This window comes from Dasypus novemcinctus, chromosome 2 (assembly GCF_030445035.2).
Source record: "Dasypus novemcinctus isolate mDasNov1 chromosome 2, mDasNov1.1.hap2, whole genome shotgun sequence".
NCBI lineage: Eukaryota > Metazoa > Chordata > Mammalia > Cingulata > Dasypodidae > Dasypus > Dasypus novemcinctus.
In genome coordinates this window covers 35,141,206-35,156,346 of record NC_080674.1, presented here as the reverse complement: position 1 = coordinate 35,156,346, position 15,141 = coordinate 35,141,206, and the positions used below count along the sequence as shown (strand labels likewise).

General features: G+C 39.6%; 1 protein-coding gene across 1 annotated transcript in view; it reads left to right on the top strand.

The window, feature by feature from the left end:
* Nucleotides 1-15,141, top strand: part of GOLPH3 (golgi phosphoprotein 3) — a 66,928-nt gene that overhangs the window by 39,913 nt on the left and 11,874 nt on the right. The window contains exon 3 of the mRNA XM_023586381.3: nucleotides 1,372-1,486. Within this exon, the coding sequence (XP_023442149.2) occupies nucleotides 1,372-1,486 (115 nt within the window). The remainder of the gene's footprint in view (nucleotides 1-1,371; nucleotides 1,487-15,141) is intronic.

Genomic DNA, 15,141 nt, shown 5'->3' with positions numbered 1-15,141 from the left:
CTGGGAATCATTGGCCTTTCGCAGAGGAACTGGGATACCATGTGATTTCTTGAAATTAGAAGTCTTAGCAGTAGATTTGTCGCTTGTATTTGTGGTTCTTAATTTCTTTATTTTGGGTCATGCTGTCTTAGAAATAAATACTTTGTGTGTTTTTTTTTTTTTACCTTAAGATTGAGCAAAAGGACACATCATTGAGAACAAATTTAAGAGAACTGTTGCATTTTTTCTAATATTGTAAGTTTTTTACATTTTAGTACCTAACTCTGTAAGGGAAAGAATGCATTTGAATTTGATATTACAAAGTGTCAACTAGAAATTTGTTGCTTAGTCACCATCATAAATAAAGGCTTTAGAGTTCTAATACCTGACTGAAGTGCAGCATAGCATTTTCCTCTCCCATTCCTCTGGATTTTTCTACTCTTAAGATGCATTCTATATACCAATATAGTTGTTTTTTTTAAAAAAATTAATAGTGTTAAATTTTTAAAAATTTGTAATCAAATCTTTTGGTCTTTTCTTTAAGGCTTCTACTAGTGGTGGGAATTTTAGAAAAACCTTTACACCCCCACCCCCCAAATTTTAACAATAAAATCTCTGCAATATTTTTACTTAAAAAAAATTTTTTTAGGAGGTACTGGGGATTGAACCCAGGATCCCTCCCACATGGGAAGCAGGTACTTAACCACTGAGCTACATCTGCTCCCCAGTGAAAGTTGTTTTGTTGTTTGTTTTGTTTATTTTGTTTTTAGGACATACTAGAGATTGAACCTGGGGTCTTGTCCATGAGAAGCAGGAGCTCAACTACTGAGATACACCTACTCCCTTTCCCAGTATTTTTATGGTTTAATTTTTTTATATTTTAATATTTCATATTTATTGTGGTAAAAAGCTGAAAGGAAGGAGCCAGTCTTAGTTTTTGCTTCCAACTTGTTAGCCAGTTATTCCAGTAACACGGAAAATTTTATTTCTCTGTTGATAAGAAATGCCACCTTTATCATAAATGGAATTTTTTCATATAATTGAGTCTGTTGCTGGGTCTAATAAATAGTTTTCAAAAAATGGACTTCTAGATCCAGTACTCCAAGTTTCAGCAATGAAAGGAATTAACATGAGTATAAACTGTTAGAGCATTTTGCTTTACTTAACTATTGCATAATAACTTTATGTTCATTCATGATTGTAGCTCATTTGGTTAGATGAAATTTTGGATTTCCTTAATATAGAATTAATTTAAGATGTGAACTTTGATACTGCATGAACACTTTGGGCTTAAAGCCTAATGAATTATTTGCATAATTGTCCTTGTTTTTCTTTTAATGAAATCAAGTCAGAAAAAAATTAGTCATTTCATTCTTACTGCTTGCGTTTTAGGTGATCTGTAAGTCAGATGCTCCAACAGGGGATGTACTTCTTGATGAAGCTCTAAAGCATGTTAAGGAGACTCAGCCTCCAGAAACGGTTCAGAACTGGATTGAATTACTTAGTGGTAAGTTTCTTTGTATAAACTGAAAACTGGATTCTGTTTAAAACATTTTATGTAAGTTTAAAATCCTTTGGAAAGGAACCTATACAAAATATGTAGAACCTTGTTTAGTTATTTAGGCAAACTTCAAAGTTATCAGTACTGAATGGGTCAAATAATGGTTTTTAAAAATTCATCTCTTAATAAGACCGACGAGATACTGAATGAGATATAATATTCTTCCTTAGCATTTCTATCATTCTTCATCAAAATTACCTTATGCTGCCTTGTTCTGTCAATCCTGTGGTTACAAACAAAACCAAAACCTCAGTGGCTTTTAAAGCAATTTATTTCTCACTCATGCTGTGAGTCAGTCACGGGTCATGTCATTTTTATTTTGGCAGCAAGGCAGATGTAGCTGCCACCATCTGGAGCTAAGCCAGTCACTGTCAAAAAGGAAGAAGCACAACAAATCACTAGGGCTCTTAAAGTGTCTGCTCAGAAATGCATGTGGTTCATGTTTTCACTGATCAGAGCGATTCACATGGACTCCTCCTAACTTCAAGGAATCAGGGAAGTGCAATCTTAGCTAGGGAGGAGAGTGTGAATTATTTGACTTAATCACTGCATTTATATTAAAGTGATTTGTGTATCTGTCTAATTTAGATAGTAAGCTCCTAGAGTATGGGGACCTAAGTTATCTTGCTCTTCCTACTGTTATGTAAAAACACAGCTTCTGCATAAATTTATTATTTCATTTCATGTTCAAACATATTTCTATTTAGAGTAATTGTGGTGTTTTTCATGTAGTAAGTTCATTTACGAACACATCCAAATGCTATATGAGTTTAACAGACGTTGATCTGTATTTCAGGATTGAGCTTCTTAAAATATTCCTCTTTGTAGCTTTTTCCTGGATGGACTAAAACATCCTTATTTCTTAAATAGTTGGTGTCTTACTGTAAAGAAAGGTGTGGCAAATCCAGATCCAAAGCATAAAAGTCATCATAATTAGAATTTGCCACTGAAAGGTCAAATTCTGTTCATTCCTTTCTGTGACCAGTGCATGGCCTAGTTGCTGGGGTCCTTGACTTCTTCCCAGGTCTTTGAAAAAAGAGGAATGCGAATTCTGTCCCAGACCAAGTTCCCTGCCTGTGATTTCCTTTTCCAGAGTCTGTAACCGGGCTCTGAGACTCAAAGAGTGGCAGCTAGGTGTGCCCTCCCCCAACCCATGCTGTGTTCTTCACTGTAACCTTCCCTGGACGCTCCTCATAGTGGCTCCTATGGACTACAGAAGTCATGTACCCTCAGGGGCTCTGCCCCAGCATGGCGTTGTTGGAGGCTCTGTGGAAAGCACAGACTGAGGGCAGAAGAAATGGCAATACCACCTCCTTATGCTTTCATGACCTTGTCTCTATTGTACAAGGCTAGGGTAATTGTTTTAAAGATAATTGGATGTTATCAGACTTTATTAATTGATAGTTAACATGATGTTAATTTTCTCTTTTTTAAAAAGATTTATTTATTTATTTTTCTCCCCTTCCCTCCCCACCCCAGTTGTCTGTTCTCTGTGTCTTTTTGCTGTGTCGTCTTCTTTGTCTGCTTCTGTTGTCAGCGGCACGGGAATCTGTATTTCTTTTTGTTGGGCACGGGAATCTGTGTTTCTTTTTTTGTGTCATCTTGTGTCAGTTCTCCGTGTGTGTGCCACCATTCCTGGGCAGGCCACACTTTCTTCCGCGCTGGGCGGCTTTCCTTACGGGGCGCACTCCTTGCACGTGGGGCTCCCTTACACGGGGGACACCCCTTGGTGGCAGGGCACTCCTTGCGTGCATCAGCACTGTGGATGGGCCAGCTGCACATGGGTCAAGGAGGCCTGGGGTTTGAACCACGGACCTCCCGTGTGGTAGATGGACGCCCTAACCATGGGGCCAAGTCCGCCGCCCCAATTTTTCTCACTTTTAAAGTAAGCAGAATTTTTTCTTTAAAGATTTATTTATTTATTCCTGCTCCCTCGTTGTTTGTGCCTGTTGTCTGCTTTCTTTGTCTATTCAACTGTGTGCTCTCTCTGTCTGCTCGCCTTGTCTTTAGGAGGTACCGGGAACTGAACCTGGGACCTCCTATGTGAGAGAGAGGAACTCAGTTGCTCGAGCCACATCTGTGCCCTGCTTTGTTGTTTCTCTCATTGTGTTTCCTCTTTGTGGCTCCCTGTGTTATCTTGTTGTGTCAGCTCGCTGCACCAGCCTGTCATGCCAGCTCACTGTCTTACTTGTCTTCTCCAGGAGGCACCAGGAACCAAACCTGGTACCTCCCATGTGGTAGATGGGAACTCAATCACTTGAGCCACATCCACTTCCCTAAGCATAATTTCTAAAATAATATTCCTCTTATATAATATATCCAGAGTTCTCAAGTTTAAATGAAAGAAAGATAGAATTCTAACACTATTCTCTTACTATACAAGTTAAAGGAAAAAAAAAGGTTTTATTCAAGTTGTACATCTCAAGGCATATTTCAGACTGCTAAACAGTATAGTACATTTTCACCTAGAATTCATTCACTATTGGTGAAAAGCAATTTTGTGTACAGTGTACAACTTATGAATTCATGAGTAGTGGTATTTATATCAAACTTATTTTCCTTTGATGTATTTGATATCCCACTTTATTATGATCTAAATGAGAAGGAGTGGGAGTTACAGTTTCAAATAAAATTTTACCAGTGAATGTTTTGCTGATTCTGGAAGTATTAAATTTGGAACTTGAGACAAAATCATATTGTAATCTAACACAGTTAAACAAGTAGGTCCAAATACTGAATTTTTTAAACTGCTACATTTTCTTTTTTTAAAATTTTTTAAAGATTTATTTATTTATTTTCTCTCCTCTTCTCTCCCCACCCCAGTTGTCTGTTCTCTGTGTCTATTTGCTGCGTCTTTGTCCGATTCTGTTGTTGTCAGCGGCACGGAAATCTGTGTTTCTTTTTCTTGTGTCATCTTGTTGTGTCAGGTCTCCGTGTGTGCGGCACCATTCCTGGGCAGGCTGCACTTTCTTTCGCGCTGGGTGGCTCTCCTTATGGGGCACACTCCTTGCGCGTGGGGCTCCCCTACGCGGGGGACACCCCTGCATGGCACAGCACTCCTTGCACGCATCAGCACTGCGCATGGGCCTGCTCCACACGGATCAAGGAGGCCTGGGGTTTGAACCGCGGCCCTCCCATGTGGTAGACGGATGCCCTAACCACTGGGCCAAGTCCGCCATCCGCTACATTCATTCTAAAGCACAGTTGCTTCCTTTTGTGGATCAAAACTTAGGCACAGCTCTATAAACAATAATAGGCACTAAACCACTGATACAGATAACAGCATAGCTGTTTAAAAACCAGACTTCATCTGTCAGAGCAGTCATTTAAGCCAGTGGATTCCAGACTTTTGAGAATGTTTTCCTTTCAGTAAAAAAAATTGAGTTTTATATGTTAGCTTATTTGAATTTTGAATATTATACTCCTATTATTAGGTAACAGGGTGCTGTCTTAGTTTTCTAAAGCTGTGGTACCATGTTTTTTGGGGAGACACAATTCAACTCATAACTGGCATTAATGGGTACTTTACACTTAGGGCAAAGTTCCTTCTTCATTCTCATTGATCGAGAACATAAATCTGTTCATAAAGTTTTCTCAATAGTTAAAAAAAATTTTTATTTGGCCAATCTCAGAGATCTGATGTTAATATTTATTTTTACCTCAGTGAGTAAGAGGAATTTTACCTCTGCCCTTTTTCCTTCCTTTGTGCTTGTCTTCAACTTATAATTTCTCTTTTAGGAGTCTTCTAAAAGTTCTTTGCCCATTTGATGAGAGTTTGGTTAAGACTAGATACTATAATCTGCTCCATATAATCAGTACATATAAATATAATACTTTACAATGCTCAGTGCATTGCTAATGGTCTCTGGTTTAGAACTTCAATTTATGCCTCTCAGGTTCAGCATTAGCCTGTGTCTATCTAACAGAGACCAAGAGAGGGCATTATTGCTACTGTGTATATTAAATATTGGCAAATTAACATTTTTAAACAAAATTGGAAGTGCTAATAACTTCTAGCTAAACCCTGATGGATCATTTCTCTGGAGATCACTGGGCTAAGCAGTCTTTAGGTTGTGCACCTGTTGCATTGCCAGTGTTGGCACATTATTCCTTATGGTGGTGTAAGTTAGAATTTGTAACTACGTTCCCTTGTTAGCCACAAGAAGCATTTCTCAAACTTGAAGTTAAGTTTTGGTCAGTAGGTCACGGTGTTGAAGATTATTTTTATGTAATATAGTGGGTTTTACCCCAACTTTCCTGTTAGGGTATATAGGTATATATCTACTTTGGTGCCAGTTAGCACTGTGGAGGTGTTTTCAGACTCTTAAACCATGTTATATCAAATGTGCTAACAGCATATTCTGGGCTGCTTTGATTTGATTACATAACTTAGACCACCAGATTTCCTTTTGATAACAGATTATATACCGTGAATTGAATTCATTAGCCTGAATTCAATGAGTATGCCGGAGGAAGAAGTTTAAATCTCAACATTTAAGGTTAGCTGTATTTTTTTTCAGTTTGGCTGTTAAGTAACATTTTATGAATATATCTTACTGAACTCAGTTCTCAAAGTGGGCTGTCACTGCTCTGTTAACCACCTGGTTGAGCAGTGAAGAAATGACTTAAGCCATAAAGCTTTTTTCAGAAGTATTTAAAAAGAGTGGGTATTGCTAGAATGTTGCCTATAGCACTTTAGTTACTTGTTCCTGAAATATATTGGAAATAAACTTCAATTTCAGCACTAAAGAAAGTAAATCCATAGTGGGAGGAGGAGAAAAGAAGCACATTTCTTTTAAATTAAGAAACATCTGCTTCTTACTGAGCAAAAGGACTAGTAAGTTAGGAGCTGACTTAATTATTAGTGCCTCAAGATTGTAGGTTATTGTACTAGTACTGACATAGGTACTAGGAAACTTAGAAAAGAAATGCTTCTGAACTGAAAATATTAACATCCATTTGGGGAAAATCAGTTATATATTTCTAATATTTTGATAATAGAGGATAACAATATGCTTCTCTGAAAGTGCATTAATGGTAACAGAAAATGGTGCAGCCACTGTGGTAAACAGTTACATTCTATATTTAACTCAAGAGTTAAACATAGAATTATCATATGACTCTTCATGACCACTCCTAGGTGTATACCCAAAGAAATTGAAAGCAGGGACTTGAACAGTTATTTGCATGTCAGTGCTCATAGCAGCATTATTTGCAGTAGCCAAAGGTAGAAGCAGCCTAAGTGTCCATCAACATATGAAAGGATGAACAAAACATAAACATAATCAATGAAGTATTATTTGACCTTAAGAAGGAATGAGATTCTGAGTCATGCTGCAACAAGGATGAACCTTGAAAACATGCTGGGTGAGATAAGCAAGGTACTTAAGGACAAATATTGAACAATTTTATGTATGTGAAATATCTAGAATATGCAAATTTGTAGAGAGAGAAGGTAGATTAGACCCTGTTAGGGTAGGGGGAAAGGGGAATTGTTGCTTGGTGGGTGTGACAGTTTGAATTTAGTGAATCCCCAAATTGCATTAGATTCAGTTAAGGGACCTTGATTAGATCATTTGGTGTGTATTAGCACAAGAGGTGCTGATGCAGAGTTCCAGGAATCTGTTGGCTTTTTTTCCCCCCCTAAAGATTTATTTATTTATTTCTCTCCCTTCCCCCCCAACCCCGGTTGTCTGTTCTCTGTGTCTATTTGCTGTGTCTTCTTTGTCTGCTTCTGTTGTTGTCACTGGCACGGGAAACTGTGTTTCTTTTTGTTGCGTCATCTTGTTGTGTCCGCTCTGCATGTGAGCGGCACCTTTCCTGGGCAGGCTGCACTTTCTTTCGCGCTGGGCTGCTCTACTTATGGGGTGCACTCTTTGTGCACCCCTACGCTGGGGGACACCCCTGCGTGGCACGGCACTCCTTGCGCGCATCAGCACTGCACACGGGCCAGCTGCACAAGGGTCAAGGAGGCCTGGGGTTTGAACCGCAGACCTCCCATGTGGTAGACGGACACCCTAACCACTGGACTAAGTCCTCTGCCTCTGTTGGCTTTTTGAAAAAAGATTTATCTGCTGCTCCCCCACCCCGGTCATCGTTTTTTGTACTTGGTGTCTGCTCTCTGCATGTTCTTCTGTGTCTGCTTGTCTTCTCTTTAGGTGGCACCGGGAACCTATCCTGGGACCTTCTGGAGTGGGAGAGAGGCACCCAGACTCTTGTGTCACCTCAGCTCCCTGGTCTGTGGTGTCTCTTATTGTCTCCCTTCTGTGTCTCTTTCTGTTGTGTTATCTTGCTGCGCCTGCCCTCCACGCAGGCCAGCACTCTGCATGGGCCAGTTTGCCACATGGGCCAGCTTGTCTTTCACCAGGAGGCCATGGGAATCGAACCCTGGACTGCCTATATGGTACATGGAATCCCAGCTGCTTGAACCACATCTGTTTCCCTCTGTTGGCTTTTATAAAGGATATTTATTTAAGGTAAAAGCTTACAGTTACAAGCCCTAAAGAGTCCAGTTCAAGGTACCAAAAGAGGTACTTTCTCACCCCAGTCGGTCTCTTCTTCCTCTTAAGGCTCCACGGGCCTGGCTTCTTCCGATCTTAGCCGAAGGCTGGGATAGGGCTCGTCTCTCTTCCGGGGACCACAGGATCAAAGTTCTTTTCTCTTGCTGTCATGACAGAGTTCTCCCCTCTGGCTTTTATGGTTCTTTCTCTTTTCTCATGTATCTCCTCCTGTGTGTCTTCCTGAGTGAGTGTCCATTTATATAGTCCACCAAGAGGGTGGGGAATTAAACTGAGTTACACCCTACTGACATGGTTGAATCAGAGCCCTCATCTTAATATAATTTAATCAAAGACATCTCAGCTGAATCTAATATAATCAAGGGGGAATCACACCCAGAAACAGACAAGTTTACAAACATAATCTCTCTTTTTGGAATTTATAAATAATCTCAAACTGCCATGCTTGGTTAGCTTCCTTTTTGATTGGACTACATCAGTGAGGCGTGACTCAGGTTGGGTCTCTGCCTTCTTATTAGAGCCTCATATAAATGGATTCACAGAGAGAAAGAAGACACACAGAAAAGGAGCTCTGCCATTTTGACCCAGCTATGTAAGAGAGAGGACTCAAGGATCACAAGCAGCTGAAGCTGAGGCATGAAGCCCCCAGGAGGCTGGGCCCACAGAGAAACTCAAGGCTGAAGAGATGTGCCACATGCCTGATAGCCCATAGCTGAGCTCTGGGAAATGGTGAGCCTTGAGGGGAGGGGAGGGACCTTGGCAGGGATTGCCCACTATATTGTTTTGGAACATGGCAGAATGCCAGGATCACCAGTAGCTAACTTTGGTGAGAAAGCATCTCTGATGGTGCTTTGATCTGGATATTTCATGGCCTCAGCACTGTAAGAATTTCCCTTAATAAAATTTCATTTATAAAAGCCAACACATTTCTGGTAATTTGCTTCAGTAGCCCTGTGGAAAACTAAGATGGTGGGTATAAAGTAGTAATCAGTTTGTATGTTGGGGAAGTGCTCTAGCTGCTCAGAGAAAAGAGGAATTTTTGGGAACTTCAGTAGTTCAGAGGAGAGAGTACAGTTTTGATTTGGCTTTTTTTTTTTTTTAAATTTCTCTCCCCTTCCTCCCTCCAGTTGTCTGCTCTCTGTGTCCATTTGCTGTGTACTCTTCTGTGACTGCTTCTATCCTTATCAGTGGCATTGGGAATTTGTGTTTCTTTTTGTTGTGTCATCTTTTTTTTTTTTAAGATTTATTTATTTATTCCCCGCCAACCCGCCTCGGTTGTCTGTTCTCCTTACGGGGTGCACTCCTTGCGCGTGGGGCTCCCCTACTTGGGGGACACCCTTGCATGGCAGGGCACTGCTTGCGTGCATCAATGCTGCGCATGGGCCAGCTCCGCACAGGTCAAGGAGGCCCGGGATTTGAACCGCGGACCTCCCATGTGGTAGACGGACGCCCTAACCATTGGGCCAAGTCCGCTTCCCCCATGTTATGTCATCTTGTTGTGTCAGCTCTCCATGTATGCGGTACCATTCTTGGGCAGGCTGCACTTTCTTTTGCACTGGGTGGCTCTCCTTACGGGGTGCACTCCTTGCACGTGGGGCTCCCCTACGCGGGGGACACCCCTGCGTGGCACGGCACTCCTTGTGCTCATCAGCACTGCGCATGGGCCAGCTCCACGTTTGAACCTTGGACCTCCCATGTGGTAGGCGGACACCCTATCCATTGGACCAAGTCCACTTCCCATGATTTGGCATTTTAAAGTTAATAGTTTAAAAGAAGGAAGTGTCCCTGTTCGGAGAGATAAGAGATAGCGATGAAATTGGTGACTCTACCTTTACACAGCTAGTTCTGTGTTCGCTACTCAGTTTTCAAAACTGTACATGTACTATATTGTTGGGGGAGACGTGCAGAGATGGGAAGATTATATATTAAAGAAAAGCAAGAAAATGATTACCACAAGTCAGTAGAATGATTTACACAAGTCAGACTAGTGGTAACTTCTGAGGCAGAGAAAGCACACAGGTACTGACAAGAGTCTTTACCCTGGTATGGGTGACATACCCAAAAGTTCATTTTATTATTGTTATTATTTTTAAAAAAACACAAACTTTTCATCTTTATTTAAACATAAAACACATTTACAGCATGGAGGTTAACTAAAAATTATATGGTGTCTTCCCCAAAACCAATTCTCTTTGAATGTGAATGTATTTTCAAAGCACTGAAAATAAAACAGCATATTCCACAGATTGACTCACACTCTTCTCTGTCATCTTTTGTCAAATTGACATATATTAACATATAATTAATATTAAGTAGGCAAATAATTTAATTGATCCCTGTGACTAAATTTTATTATTATTTACTTTGGGTATATATACCTGTTAAACACTATTGATGTATTTTAAGCGTTCTTTATATATTTCAAAATTGAAAAAATTCAGTACGTATACATGTATTAGCAGCAAGGACATTAAAGTATTTAAAGACCACTGTTAAAAATAAGTGCTTTTGACTTTGATGGCAAAATTTATGAACACAGCTGTTTTCAGTTTTGAAATATCATGATGTCAACGAAGATAATTTTCTTTGGAGTGACATTCTATCTGTACCTGCCTGTGTTTCTCTACTGAAGTGGTTGTTGGGCAGTGGACATAAATAACCTTTGAAGAACTTTTACTTCTCTGTATATACTTCTGACAATTTCCTTTGTAGAAAGTGGACTATAAATGCATGCGTTTTAAATTTGGTGAATAATTTTAGGGACTGATAGATAATAGTATGGATCACAGTAACATCTTTTAATCTGGAATTTCAAGTGCTAGTCATTGCACTTTACTGCAAAACATTTGGAAAGTACTCAGTATTCTAAAATTAAAGAAGCTAATCTTTAATAGCTAGTATAGTTAAACCTTTAGTATATCTGTTTTTCACTCATTCAGCTGTCCTCCCATCCCAACTCATATGGATGTCTTAAGTACGCTAAACTCAGGGGTAACTTTATTCTTCAGATAACTTAATATTCTTTTAAAAAATAGGCAGAAATTTCAGATATCAAGACTTTTGACTACTCAGCGATATTCCATTATAGACCATCCATAAAAAGTATTGAACATTTGGAAAAACCCACACTGTGTCAGTCTTCTCCTTACCTTATGAGAGTTCATTTCCCCACCCCCCAATCTGACGACATCTAAATACCTCACCCCCCAGCTTTTTTTTTTTTTTTTTTTTTTGTCATAAGCACAGAAGAGTTTGCCCTCATTCAGGGAATTGCTATAAAGGTGATTGGGTCTTTTTTAAAAAGTTAGTTCCTTTGAGGCAGAAACTATTGAGTATAAGAATGTTCAATCAAAAATAAAATACTTTATACGAAGGTGGGTTTGTGTGTAGGCTCCCGCTCCCTCCCTCCCCCCATTGTCTGCTCGCTCTGTCCACTTGCTGTGCATTCTTCTCTCTCTGCTTGTCTTCTCTGTAGGCGATGCTGGGAACTGATTCTGGAACCTTCTGGAGTAGGGGGAGAGGTCCTCAATCTTTTGCGTCACCTCAACTCCCTGGTCTACCGAGTCTCTCATTGTCTCTCCTCTGTGTTTCCTTTTGTTGCAGCATTTTGCTGCACTAGCTCTCCACACAGGCCATTACACCATGCGGGCCAGCTTACCTTCACCAGGAGACCCTGGAAATTGAACCCTGAATCTCCCATATGGTAGATAGGAGCCCAGTGCTTGAGTCACATCTACTTCCCTCCTTTCATTTTTAATAGCAACATTAACCTATCAGTTAACATACTTTGGCCTTGTGTGATTTCTCACAGGAACTTTGTAAGTATTACATGCTCCACTGGTGGTCATATATAAGACTTAATGATGGATAAGATACAAATAAACCTTACTATGACTTTGGTACAAAGACGATATTCAGATACAACTAATCCCATTTATTTCCCCTGAGAAAGAAGAAAGTCATTAATTGTGTAGTAGCATTAGAGTTTTTGTTTTGTTTTAGACTTGTAAAAAGAAGCTTTAACCTTGGGTTTCAGAAATAATCTATTCCTTGATTTTTCCTGTTGTTTGGGAATAGATGGCCAAGATGTTGTCTGAAGCATAGAATACTTGCCTTTTTGACTTAGTAAAGTAAAATAAAGATGGGTCGGTTGGGGAGCATTCATTTTTCTAAGTTTTGGTTTGGTGAAAACATAAACATAGTAAGTAAGTAGTATACTTAATATAATAATTACTAGAACTTATTGCCAAGAGATAATTTTTGATAATTTTGATAATTTTCAAAACATTTTTTGTAGGTTTCAAATTGATTTTAAATTTGTAGAAAATATTTGCCTTGTTGGTTTTAATTTTAAAGTTTGAATTCTCCATTTCCTATAACTTTGAGTGTCAAGGAGGGTATATTTATGTTAACTGGATTTAAGTTAAGAGAATCTGTGTTTGAGTGGCTCCCAATTCATCTCATTTCAGAAATGATACTTTTTTTTTTAAAAAAAACTAGCTGCACTGTCTTATTTTATGCTGAGAAGTTAGAAATTACTGAAGATTCAGATGTCCTAGCACATTTACCCCTATTGTCCTTGTACATTAGAGGTACTAGAAGTTATCTTTAGTTGAGTCATTTAAATTAATAGCCACGATTTTTAAAAAATTTTTTAAAAATTTTTTGTCTTTATTTTTTTAATGTTACATTAAAAAAAATGAGGTCCCCATATACCTCCCACCCCCCTCACCCCACTCCTACCCCCATAACAACAACCTCTTCCATCATCATGAGACAGTCATTGTACTTGGTGAATATATCTCTGAGCACTGCTGCACCTCATGGTCAGTGGTCCACACCATAGCCCACACTCTCCCACGTTCCATCCAGTGGGCCATGGGAGGACATACAATGTCTGGTAACTGTCCCTGCAGCACCTCCCAGTACAAATCCAACCCCCGAAAATGCCCCCACATCTTATCTCTTCCTCCCACTTCCTACCCCCAGCAGCCACCATGGCCACTTTCTCCACACCAATTCCATATTTTCTTCGATTACTAATCACAATAATTCATGAATAGAATATCAGTAAGTCCACTCTAATAATAGCCATGGTTTAACTTATGTATATTTTCAAATGTTTGCAGAAGTAGAGAACAGAGTATAAAGAATCACTCGTGTCCAAATCATACAGCTTTAGCAACTATTAACATTTTGCTATTGTGTTCTATCTCCCTGCTCACTTAAAAAAAAATTTTCCTGTGGTTACATATATGCAACATAGAATTTCTCATTTTAACTACTTATTTGTGTACAATTTGTAGTATTAATTACAATCATGGTGGTTTGCTGCCATTACCACCATCATCCCTACGAAAACTGTTTAATCACCCCAAATAGAAACACCCCAAGTATTAACTCCCCATCCCCCCGCCCCTGGTACAATTGTAATCTAACTTCTTGTTTCAATGAGCTCGCATATTCTAGGTATTTCATGTAAGTAAAATCATATATTATTTAATTGTATCTGGCATATTTCATTCAACATGATGTCTTCAGGGTTTATCCATGTTACAGCATGTCTCAGATTTTTATTCCTTTTTAGGGGTGAATAATTTTCAGTTGTACTTATAAACCATATTTTGTTTATCCTTTCACGTACTGATGCATACATGGGGTGCTTCCACCTTTTGGCTATTGTGAATAAAGTTGTATTGTGTACAAATACCTATTCTGGCCCTTGCTTTCAATTCTTTTAAATATTTATCTAAAAATGAGATTGCTGTTAATATGGTAATTCTAAGTTAACTTCTTGAGCCAGTTTTTCCACAATGACTACATGTTTTTACATTCCTACCAACAATGTATGAGGATTCCTATTTCTCTGCATTCTTTCCAACACTTGTATTCCATTTAAAAAATAATAGCCTTTCTAGTGGATGTGAACTAATATCTCATTGTGGTTTTATTTGTAGTTCCCTAGTAGCTAAACACATTGAGCATCTTTTCATGTGCTTATTGGCCATTTGTCTATTTTCTTTGGAGAACTGTCTATTCAGGTCCTTTGCCCATTTAAAAATTAGATTTTTTTTTTGAAAGATTTATTTATTTATTTCTCTCCCCTACCCCCCCAGTTGTCTGTTCTTTCTGTGTCCATTTGCTGTGTTCTTCTGTGACCACTTCTATTCTTATCAGCGGCACGGGTATCTGTGTTTCTTTTTTTGTTGTGTTATCTTGTTGTGTCAGCTCCAAGTGTGGTGTCATTCTTGGGCAGGCTGCACTTTTCCTTCACGCTGGGTGGCTCTCCTTACGGAGTACACTCCTTGTGCGTGGGGCTCCCCTACGTGGGGGATACCTCTATGCAGGGGACACCCCTGCGTGGCAGGGCACTCCTTGCTTGCATCAGCGCTATGCATGGGCCAGCTCCACATGGGTCAAGAAGGCCTGGGGTTTGAACCACAGACCTCCCATGTGGTAGGCGGATGCCCTGGCATTGGGCCAAGTCTGCTTCCCTAGATTGTCTTTTTGTTGTTGAGTTAGAAGGAAATCTTTATTCTAGATAGTAAACCCATATCAGATATATATGTGTGTGTGTGTGTATATATATATATATATATATTTTTTAAGATTTATTTATTTCTCTCCCCTTTCCCCTGTTGTCTGCTCTCTGTGTCTGTTTGCCTTGTGTTCTTCTGTGTCCACTTACATTCTTGTCATGCAGCACCAGAAAACTGTGTTGCTTTTTTTGTTGCATCATCTTGCTGTGTCAGCTCTGTGTATGTGCGGTGCCACTCCTGGGCAGGCTGTTGCTTTTTTCATGTGGGATGGCTCTCCTTGCAGGGTGCACTCCTTACGCATGGAGCTCCCCTACGCAGGAGCTCCCCTATGCAGGGGACACCCCTGTGTGGCATGGCACTCCTTATGTGCAGCCATGTGTGTGGGCCAGCTCATCACATGGGTAAGGAGACCCTGGGTACTGAACCCTGGACCTCCTGTATAGTAGGCGGAAAGGTCTGTTAGTTGACCCACAACTGCTTTCCCCTTATCAGATACATTGTTTCTTGATAATGTCCTTTGCACAAAAGTTTTTTTTTAATAGTT